We start from the raw sequence: 12,096 nt of genomic DNA on the forward strand, positions 1-12,096 counted from the left end.
GTTGAGAAAGGGTTTTGGTCTCCTATAAGGTAATAAGTCTTTATCATACATAATTAGTACAGCAATAAGCCCCATCTAGCTTTGTCCATGAAGGGAATATAAAAGAATTTTAACTTTAAAAAGTTCTAAGATAAAAGCAAAAAGCCGCCATCTGCCCCCCTAGAAAATACTGCATAAACCACTTCAAACCTTGGCTCACGGTTTCTCCTGAGTAAACTGACAAATGTTTCTATTTCTTTTGCTGTGATATGTTTCTCTAGTAGTTTTCTGTTGTTGTGTAACAAAGCTGTGATGGTATCTTCTGCCAAAATATCATAGCCAATCTGGGACTGCATGACACAGAAATTCTTAGCAATATATTCCTGCAAAAAAAAAAAAAAAAAAAAAAAGCTGTCAGACGCACCGCCAAATGGCTCAGAAATAACAGGTTTCATTATGGTCAGCAGCACTGACTGAATTATTCATAGCAGAAACCTCACTGAAGATCACGGTCCAAGGAGCATGAGTAAATAATTCTTTAATAAATAGGACTTTTTGAGGAAGGAAGCAAAAATATTAGCATATACCTAATTTACAATACATCTTAATACAAAAATAATACCTAGAAGTATTTTTTAATATAGGTGCTTATACCTTCGAACTGTAAGTGGTCAAAACAAAAATAAACCAAGTTAAAGAATCATATCCATGGCATGGTAACTGGGGATTTCACCATCCTAACAGAGGTCCTTCTTGTAGCTTTCAATGAAAGTCATAACCGATGATTTTCACATGATCATGGAAAGAAAATCACTCTGTGATATTTCTTTTATGAGGCATGAGATGTATATTGCTACACAAAGATCCCAGGTGAACTTAGGGGATTTCTTTTTTGTACAATAGACCGCAATGATCTATTAAATCTTCTCTTTAAAATAATGATAAGATTTCATACCACCTTTACCTTTAAAAGCTATCAAACAAGATAATATGATTAACCACTTAATTGACCAGATCCCTTCATCTAATAAATACCCGTATTTTGCCATGTACATTGTGAGCTTTTTTGCCCAAAGTTTTGAAGGAAAAATAAGGATGTGTATTATACATGGGTAGTACTAATTCTGTATCTATGTTTTTAATTTTTTTATTTATGCTTATGCAATAAATGTGTAACTCTAGAAAGCAATGATATCCATATGCAAAATGATACAGTAATATGTTTTGTTTTTAAATCTAAATTAAAAATTGAATTCAAAAATTAAAATGGAAGATTTTTTTTCCTGAAAGTTTGGACCAAAAACATGGATATGTATTGTACACAGGAGCACATTATACACAGCAAAATACAGTATTTCTTGAACACCTACGACATTCCAGGCACTAGGTATATGGCAGTAAACAAGACAGGCTTTCATACAGCTTTCATCTAGTGAGAAAAAGAGGTGTGTAAATGAGCTAATCAATAAGATCATTTTACATGTTGATAAGTAAAATGAAACAAACAAAGGTATGGAGAAGGATAGCAACTTTAGATGGAGTAGACACTAAGGAAGTGACATTTGAGCTAGGACAGAAATGATTAAAATGCTGAAATGATAAAAATCATAAAAAGGAGGCAGCATGCAAAGAGAAGCCACCTAGGTGGTGGGAGTAGCAGGTGCAAAGGCCCTGTGGTAGCGAAGCCAAGCTTTTCATGATCTATAAACAAAACATGACCACTGTAGCTAGGGCGTAGGAAGTGAGAAGAAAACAGGAGCTGAGGTTGGAGAGGCAGTCACTTGCAAGCCGTGGGAAAGGGCAAGATAAAGTCATTAGAGAGTGCCCATCATGTATTATTAAATGTGCCTCTTATCCTTCCTACATTCCAAGCCACTACTGCTCACTTCTCACATTCTGTGTGCAAGCAAGACACCTCACATAACCACAGTACCGCTAAGCCTACCCCCTAACAGAGTCAAAATGTTTTCCCTTCAGCTTCTTGGGTGTTTTCCTCAGGGATGCATCTCTGTATCTTTGTTGGGAGAATTTATTCATCAGACAGTGTTTTTGCCCTTTTTTTAAACTGAAGTCTATTTATTCCTTGTAAATGATATTGGTTGCACAAATATAATTATAGTCAAGGCAGCAATTATGCAGCCTTTCAAAATAATAGCTTTATGTGGATAGCCAATTAAATGAAGGAACTGTCTTCCATTAGTACATCATTTTAAAGATACATATTGATTAACATACTTTTATGACTATTGTAATTATACTGCAGTGTAAGGCAAACCTCCCAGATGTTTGATAAATAGATCAAGATGTTGACAAATAATCAAAAGAAAGTAGAGATGCTGCCAAACTCTATAAATCATAATAGAGACTCAATATGAAAGACTTGGGTTTGCGTTTAATCAGAAAAGAACTCCCTACTAAGACTCTACAAAATATAGATGTGGACAAAGAAAAACAAAGTAGTAATGCAAAAAGTAGAAAGTAATTCTGCTTACATTTTAGAAAGCATGCTCTAAAAATATCATTACAAAGCTGCTCTATGTTTAATACAGAGCATTTTTAATTCGACAGAAATGAGAAAAAATATTTCTCAAACACTGCTGAGACTGAACTGGAACATGAACGAAAATGTGAGGGAAAACAAAACCTGACCCTCAGGGAATGTTATGAATTGTCTTCTTTTGTCAACTCAATGATCTACATCTCGAGGAGACATCCCTAAAGAGAGAAAGGGTGGTCCACCCACAGTCATATTCTCTAAGGAAACCTGAAAGCACATCCCCCTAAGTGACTACATAGTTCCCTGGAGAAGTGTACACCTAGCAGAGTGAACTGAGAACAAAGGAGACAAGAAATTGTAAGAGCAAGTGTGCGTGAGTGTGTGTGTTTCTACTTGTCACAAGGATCAATATTTTCAGAGGGGAAACTGCACATGCCCAGCACACTGAGCTCAGAGTCCCTGCTGAGATGGAGAGGACTGAGAAAGACCTCTGTGTGCCACACCCTGAAAGACTGGGAAAGGACGCCAGTTAAGATGTGCTGCCCAGGACACCTGCGAGGGACTGGAAGAACAACCAAACCCAAGGAGACTGGCACTGAAGCACAGGGCAGTACTGTAAAAATGGGGCCCTCAGGTCCCTTCCAAGGGCTGAGCCACAATCAAAGATGGTGCCCCTGTGGGCCCACAGGACTGAGAGAGGCAGGTAAGCTCTGCAGACCTATTAATTCTTTTCAGTCAATTCCATCTCTCTAATAACGAGATGCTTGTATGTGTGAGTGACGGCCTGTCTAGCAAAGTATATGTTTATAGACCCAAGAAGAGGCCAAGTGGAATACACTGAGCAATCTCTACCCCCTGCCCCCATCCCAGGTCTCCACAGAATAACACAGACCCTCATACCGGGGGCTTCTGAGGCACCGATTTTCTAAAGGTCTGTCATTTAATGTTCTGGAACTTAATTTTCTCCAATAAAATAAAAAACACTCTTTATCTTGACATGTTAAAGGAATACAGTGAAGCTGTATTATTGGGAAAAATAATTCCAATGGCAGCATTTTCACTTGGGAAGAAGGATGTTTATAACTAGGATTATACTAAAAATATGTAAGGGTTTGTCTATATAGTCCCCTTTCTCACTCTTGCTTACCATATCATTTATCTCCTGACTAATCTGTTCTACATATTCTTTTTAGACCTTTTCTTAATCTTTAAACAGAATTTCAAAGCCACTGTATTTTAACACATTTTTCTTAAAGTAAATTTTTTTTCTTGCCAAAAATCTTTCAAATTACTAGGAGAGAAATGCTATGATGAGCAAAAGCCTGGGTTTGAATACTGTCTCCAGTTTTAAAACTGTATCATGTTCGGCAAGTTACTTAAACTCTTTGTGCTTCAGTTCCTCATCTTAACTCCATGTTAACTGAGTGAACTTGTGAAGTGTAGTGGTGTACAGTGCTAAGAGTTGAGCCAGGTACAAAATAAGCACTCTGTACATGCCACCAACCATCCAATAACCCCCCACTTCCAGGCATGACACCCTAGGCCCTTACGTGGCTTAGCCCAACCCGCCTCTCTGCTCTCTCTCACACCATCTTTTCTCATAGACTGAAGTCACCAGCAGAATTTAGTAATTATGCACTCATTTCTCAAAATCAGCTAAAAGAAAAATAGGACACTAAGTTACCTAATAATAATTTAAACAATTTTATATTAAACAAACATGCCTATTATTGAACACAAAATGTTATGTAATTTTAGGATGAAAATGAGACAAGAGAAATTTCACTTGCAGTTGACAACGTTTAGCTGGATCACTAGGTACACCTGGCTTCCTGTTCTCCGCAGTCAGGAATGCCTCTGGACAAAAGCGCCCTTGCTAACCAGCAACCATCATCCTTTCTCCTTAGCATCTTCGCTAAAACGCCTGTTCCTGTAAAATTTATGGACGTGATTCTCATCCGACTCAAATGCGTTCTTCTCCAAGCAACCTTCCTGGGCTCCCGCAGCCCGAGAGCTGAGCTCTCTCTCTTCTACACTCCCAAAGTGCTGTCTTCTATCTCTCAGGTCCCCTCGTTGTCCTGCCCTTGTGTTTCCGAAGCTCAAGTCCTGCCTTTTCCATAAGAGAGTAAACTCTTTGGCCTTTACTTGATCATGTGATGTCCCACATGCCCCTAGAAGTGCCAAGAAATGTCTCAGTCCTCTTTACATACTGTCCCCTGCATGCCTCCTGCCCAGCAGGAGCTAATACCATGCACACAGAAGGATTCAGACATCTTTCCCCGGTGATTCTAATTTTACATGGAAGAATAAATATAGGTCAGCTCAAAAATACTTCCAGGTCATTTTTGTGTGTTGCCAATATAAAACATTTTACGGCACAGGGCCAATTACCCATTCCTTTTTTACGTGATCTAGAACAGTAGCCAAAGAACCTTGCCCATACTTTAAGTGTGACACAGAGGTCAAGAGAAGGGGCCGCCCCCAACCTGATTTTTCCGGTAGTCCTGCTGCGAGTGCCTCAGCACGCGGTAGCACAGCCTCAGCATGTATTTGTAGGGGGCATATCTTTGGTCCCCCAGATCTTCAAGTCTCAGCATGGGGCCTTCTCCTGCTTTCTCCTTAAAGGGCGCTTTAAGAATCCCAAATATCTGTTAGGGAAAAAAAAAAAAACAATGCCTATTCTGATGAATGGAGGTGCACGTTTTGCCATCTGTTTTAATTTTTTTAAATACATAACATTTACTCAAAAACACTTTCAAAATATTAATGTAAAGGATGAAATAAATTTAGGATTCAGGACCAACACATTAAGGAACATGACAAGAGAACTCCCAAAATTGACAAAAACATTATTTAAATAAAACCTTAATTTTGTTTAGAAATTATATTTTATTAAAATAAAAAATATAAACATGTTAGGTTATACCATATTACATCAAAATATTCAGATAAACCAAAACACAGTTTGATTACTATAGGCTTTACAGTTACATCTATTTTATGATTTTCTAAAATCAAAATAATATTTTTAAAGTTGATTTTTATCTGAGGCTAACTTCAGAAAATTGCCTCCAAATATTGCTTCTAAACCTCTTTATAAAATAGTTAATTTATTGTTCTTGATATATAAAGACTTGCCCAAACCAATGAATGGATCAGCATTCGAACGTAAGGAATAAGGACCCACATGGGCAGCTGGTGGTACCCAGTAATCTAGACTCTTCTTCTAAGGTTACTGGTTGGGAAGTATTTAAAGAGTATTGAGGAAAATAACTCTTTTAGGCAGCAAGGCAGCAGGTAGGATCACCTGGAGATGTGCTGGCAGAATGAGTAAATACCTATTAAAAAGCACCCAGGCAAGGGCATGCGCATTAACACAAAGAAGCAAAGTGAAAAGGAAGCATCCCTGTAGTTTATGAAATGTAATACAAATTAAAATTCCTCCAATAATTCTATACTCACTAAACCTTGAATTTTATTTTTATAATACTGAAATAAAGTTATGACATGTTGGTTAAAATAATAAATTACTCAAGTTCCTAATAATAAATTACTCAAAGTTCTTGAAATAAAATGCTTTATACACATGCACAAAAAAAAGCTAACGTCAGAAAAGACTTTGTCTCATTAGATTTGCAACCTTTATTTTCTTTGAGAAAAATGTTGTTTCATATTTTCAGAAAACCAGCTACAGAATATTAATTGACAATATGTCAACTGTTTGCCTTACCAAACTTCACAAATAGTACATGTATATTAACATGATTCTATTTAAGTATGTTCTTGAGTCCACACTGAATGAATGCAGAAGCCCATTAGCTTATATAGCAATTAACAGAACAAAAAGAATACATCAAATCAGGCACGTTAATATGTACCTATTACTAGGAAGTAAGTTACTAGTGTATTCTAAACAATTTCAGAAAGACATAGTATCAGTACAGTGACAGACTTCTGGGGTAAAAAACTACAGTATTATATTGAGCACTTGTGAGCTGATGAATAGACTAATCTACTTTCCTATGAAGAGAGAGATAGAAGTTGGACGCAAATAAAAATGGCAGTTTCCAAGTTATCCTGGAAATCCTACATAGAAAATTATACCAGCACATTTGACCATGGAGGTAGTCTGACCATGTAAGTCTCTTCAGAAATCTGTGGTAGGCTGTCTCCGAGACAGCCCCCAGTGACGCCTGACTCCAGGAATTCATACCCTTATGTAACTGTCTACTTGACTATGGGCTGGAATTGATGGGATGTTACTTTTAGGATTAGGTTATAAAAAGACGGTGGCTTCCATCTGCACGCTCTCTCTTAATCTCTGCTGGGCCACTCAATTCTACAGAGGACAAACTGTTGGCTCTTGAGTCAGCCTTCTGGGGAGGCCCATGTAAGTGGACTGCGAAGTGACCCCCTCCCATTCAAGACTCGAGGGGACTGCAACCCTGGCCACACCTTGACTGCAGCCTGAGAAAACACTGTGAGCAACGGCTGCCCACCTAAGCCACTCCTGGATTCCTAATCCCCCTAAGATGTGGGGTAACTTGTTACACAGCAATAAATAAATAAATTGATTGATTGATTTAAAAACTACTGTATAATTCAAAAAATAAATTATGCAAGTTTAGTACATGAAAACATTCACCTGTGCCAATATGTTTTGTTCCCTCATTAATTTTTGACGTTCTCGGTTTGGCTTAGTGATAACCACATCCAGAACTTCTTGTCCATTATTAAGTACGTCAGCAACAAAAAAGATGAGGTCTTCCAATAATTTGGTTACAAACCTATTGCAAAATGAAAAGAAAATTTTACTCTGTGGTGTTAATTTTTTGGGGAAAAGTGAATAAACACTAAGAACTGAAACAATATAAAACAAAGTATTTTATAATAAAAATTATTTAATCAAGAAAACATTTAATGTATTAAGTGTTACCTAAATCTTTAAAAGAACATCCCCTCTCCAGTTCCTCCAATCTTCCCTCCCATGTCCCGCTCCAATCAAGCATTTGTAATGACTGTTATGAAGTAAAGCCCATGGACCCCAAGGACAGAGCGGCCAATAGGAGAACACTATTGGGTGCTTGTCCATGAGTGACCAGCAGTCAAGGACAGTTCTGCTTAAGGGAGAATAGCCATGTTTGTAAATTCCTAAAATGAAATCACTTTTTTTACTATTGACTCAAACTACATCTCATGATCCTCACTACATTTCAATTTCTCCAATACATAGAATAGGAAAAGCTGAGATGATCTGTGAATAGAGACAGACTAAGTCATCAAACTAAAAAATCAGAAGGCCAGTTTGTCACCAACATGAAGCAAGTAACAGAACAATATTAGAATAACTTTCTTTTAAAAAGTGTGTTTTCAATCCTTAAAGCAATAATTATATGCAGAAAAGACAACATATATAATAAAGTGCAAATGTGAATAAAGAATAGGAAGATATGCAAAAGAACCATTAGCACTAAAGTTATAATCATTTAAATAAAAATCTAATTCATGAAGATAAACTATTCCTACACATTTAAGAAAAATCAGTGATTTATAACACAGTATCAAAAAATTATCCGTAATTTTAATAATATAATAATATACATGAATAATGTAAATGTATTCAACTGTGCCATAAGCTCCACTGTACTGACAGGCAGCTTTGACTGAACTTTGATGGAGGGTGGCTTTTTCTGAAATTACTAAATTAAGATCAATAATTGCAACTTCATATGTTGCAGCACTGAGTTTTTAAAAGACAGTTAAGAGACAGGAGGATGAACTAAGAGGCTCCAACAGGCATCTAATAGTGTAACAGTAGGGAATTATAACCCACCCAACATCCTTTTAACACTGTTTCTGTAAATGCTGACTCTGACTGATATGTAGCTTGTAGATAAACCCCTTGGTTCTATAAGAATCATAAGAACTAACTTCAAAAGATACCAGCTTGGACCTTCAGTCATCCCAGCTCTGGGAGATTTGCTGACCTGCTACTGTAAAACCAGGATGACACACACCAGACCATCGCTGGACCAGTGTCAAGGTCCTTAGGAGAACGGACTGCATTCATCTGCATGTAGAGAACTTCTCAACCTGCTCCCCTTGATCTCTTTGTCCTGCTTTGCCCCTCCCTCTCATAAAACCCTCTGCCTGTGCTGAGATGTTGAGATGGTTTTTGAGGCACGAGCTCCTCAGGCTGCATGCACCTGAATAAACCACTTTCCTTCTCTCCAGCACCCTTCTCCTGAGTCCGGTTTTCCTGGCAGCAGGCATTCAAGCCTGCAGGTCATTAGGTGCCGGTCAGTAAATGAATGGATCAAAAAAATGTGGTATATATACACAATGGAATTCTATGCAGCAGAGAGAAAGAAGGAGCTACTACCCTTTGCAACAACATGGATGGAACTGGAAAGCATTATGTTGAGTGAAATAAGCCAGGGGTTGAAAGACAAATACCATATGATCTCACCTTTAACAGGAAACTAAACAACAAAACAGACAAACAAGCAAAATAAAAACAAATACACTGAAATAGAGAACAGGGGGACAGCGACCAGAGGGGAGAGGGGAGGGAATTTAAGGGGAAAAAATGGGAGGGATTTAGAGGAACAAGTATAAAGGACACAGGGACAATAACTAAGGGGGGTAGAAATGGGAGGGAGGTGGGGTGCACGGGGGAGGGGTGGGCTGGGATGGGAGAAATAAACAGAAAGCTGTACTTGAAAAATAGCTAAACAAAAATTATTTTAAAAAAGAGAGATGAGAAGAAAAGACAAAGAAGCAACATTTGAATTAAAATGGCCGAATTTTTCAGAATTGATGGAAGACATAATATTCAGATTAAAAGCATTCCCTAAGTGTCATGGGACAAGCAAAAATAAAACTCTTACAACAAAGAAACACAGATACCCTCCTTCTATTTTCCCTCTTAGGGCAGCTGTGCAGAGTAAGATCAGAAAATCCCACTGAAAAATATCCAAGGTTGAGGATCTGGGAGCTTAACACAGGAGCTGTGCCTCCAAGGTCCATTCCTGGGGTGAGGGGGGGGAGGTAGTTAGGAGAGAGAGAACTGGAACAGCACAGGCATTCTGACACCAATCTATAATATTCTAACACCTTCCCTTTGACCCTGTATCATTCTTCCTCCACTTAAAAGAATATCTAACAATAACTTCATTCTCCAGACAAAGGAAAAGTCAGAGTTGTGAGGTATTTTCAGAAAGAATTTTACACTGAATTCTAAAATCGAGGAAATAATATAAATGTATTCAACTGTGCCATAAGCTCCACTGTACTGACAGGCAGCTTCGACTGAACTTTGATGGAGGGTGGCTTTTTCTGAAATTACTAAATTAAGATCAATAATTGTAACTTCATATGTCTCAGGCAAGACCTTCTCTTTGCTATGATGTTTTTGCTCTAAAACAGTTGTGGGGGAGCACAGGAAGTAAAAATGCATAATCCCAGATCAGTCCTGGCCCTCCGCCTTGCTTAGAATTTTCAGGAGAGGTTAATTTAAGATTCTCTCCAGTAGTAACTGAAGAGCAGCGGCTTTCCAGGGCTACAGCCGGCACAGGTGGAGCACTCGTACTTGGTTTTTTTCCTTCAAGAAACACTGATGCTTAAGAAGAAGGACTCTTCTAGTGAGGCTGAGTAAAATTCTGTGCATATGTGAGAGTGACAGAGACTAAAAAACAGATTCATCAAAAGGAAGCACTCACAGATAAGAAGCAAATGAAAAGTGCCATGTGCACACTGGATTCCAGTACTGGTCATGATTCAGCTCTGGTGCTTAGTTATCGGTAGAGGAGCGGAGCGGTTGTTTCCTCCGCTGGCCTTCACTCACCACCCCCAACAGGAGTGCGGGTACGATTGAATACACACCTAGCTGTTTTCTAATGCAGGTTTGTTAGGGGGGAAATGGGTAAGAACAGAGGAAGCTGAGAAGCAGCTGCTCCATTTTTTTTTTTTTTTGCATATTTAGGATGTTCTAATTGGTAGGGGTAGGAGGAATCAAGGTGGACCACTTTTCTCTTTGCATTGTAAGATGTACTTCTAACTGTCCATAAAACTTACATGTTTGGTTACAGAATACTTACAATGCAAACCCCATAAAACCACCACCTAGAACAAGATGTGGAACATTCTCTAAAGTGATAACCGTCCTGACTTTGGTGACAATTATTTCCTTGCATGTCTCAATTGTTTAAGCAGCCCAAATAAGAGTTTAGTTTTGCTTCTTTAAAACTTTACAAACAATAGTACAGTGAATGAATGTGTCTAGTTCCCACTCAATCCAAAGTTTATTAGGTTTATCCATGTTGCCATACGTAGATGCATTTCATTTATTTTCCTTGCTATGCTGTGTTCCATTGTATGAATACACCAAAGTGGCATTCACTTGTTCAGCTGGTGATGGGCGGTGGGACGGGTCTCAGTTTATGCTTATTGAGAATAAGGTTGAATATTCTTCAACATGTGTTCTGGTGCACATGTGTGAGAGCATCTTTTGGATAGATGTTCAAAAGCATTAGGCCTACAAGTGGAAGTGGTGAATCATAAAATGTTCGCTTCTTTTTTTGTGCAAGTGTATGTGTGGTAATAAATGAGACCTACCTTCTTATAAATTTTTAAGCGTGCAATACAGTATTGTTAACTATAGGCACAATATTATACAGTAAATCTCTAGAACTTATTAATCTTGTAAAAATGAAACTTTATACCCATTAAATAGCAATGCCTAATCTCACCCCCACCCCCGCTCTCCTCACCTCACCCCCAGCCCCTGGCAACCATCATTCTACCCTGTGTTTCTATGAGACAGACTATTTTGCAGCATTACTTACAATAACTAAGATTGGAAAACAATCTAAATGGATGGATGAATAGATAAAGAAAATGCATATATACATACAATGGAATATTATTCAACTTATAAATAAGGAAATTCTGTCACATGTGACAATACAGGGGAACCACAGAAGGACAAACCCTGGATGACTCCTCTTAGAAGAGGAGGGTGGCTTCTTTAACTTTGCTGGTCACTATCAAAACCATTTTTCAAAGCACTTATATCCATAATCATCTCACCAGCTGTGTATGAGAGTTCCAATGTATGGATGCCTGGGAAATTGGTAAGTGGTTTTTATTGTTCACATGTAGTGGCGTGTAGCAGCATCACAGAGAGGAGAAATACAGAGAATGCTTCTGCTCTGGGGTCCCAGGGACACACGTACTTCAAAATCACAGATGACTGAATCCCACACTAACTAAGTGTGTGAGCTTACCCAGTTTGTTTAAGCTTCCAACTCTCCTTCATGCAAGTGGGAATAATGTCCACGTGAGGGCTGTTTGGAGGCTAGAGAACACATGTTCACAGTGCCTAATGTAGTACTGACTCAAAGTCGAGACGAGATCACTGACAGCTAACAAGACCACTCCTTTGCCACTTATTTCCAAAATCAGAGTTGAAGAATCAAGAATCCAGTTTTTCTGAGGGAGTTATAAGGGCAGAGAACTACATAAGCAGATTATTTTCTGATATCATGTATTTGTTCCTGTTGTGGTACCTGAGCAGAGAAATGTATTTTGAACAAGTAAAAGCAAAAAAAAAAAAAAAA

At 38.2% G+C, this 12,096-nt stretch overlaps 1 protein-coding gene across 2 annotated transcripts in view; it reads right to left on the reverse strand.

Moving 5' to 3' along the window:
• The window catches only part of ITPR2 (inositol 1,4,5-trisphosphate receptor type 2), a 444,505-nt gene that overhangs the window by 301,133 nt on the left and 131,276 nt on the right, over positions 1-12,096 (reverse strand). For both annotated transcript variants that reach the window (XM_037144844.2, XM_053662176.1), the window contains 3 exons: positions 7,122-7,263; positions 4,963-5,124; positions 190-362 (listed from right to left, as the gene is read on the reverse strand). In XM_037144844.2, the coding sequence (XP_037000739.2) occupies positions 190-362; positions 4,963-5,124; positions 7,122-7,263 (477 nt within the window). The remainder of the gene's footprint in view (positions 1-189; positions 363-4,962; positions 5,125-7,121; positions 7,264-12,096) is intronic.

This window comes from Artibeus jamaicensis, unplaced genomic scaffold, assembly GCF_021234435.1.
Source record: "Artibeus jamaicensis isolate MK-2021 breed Jamaican fruit bat unplaced genomic scaffold, CSHL_Jam_final contig_233, whole genome shotgun sequence".
NCBI lineage: Eukaryota > Metazoa > Chordata > Mammalia > Chiroptera > Phyllostomidae > Artibeus > Artibeus jamaicensis.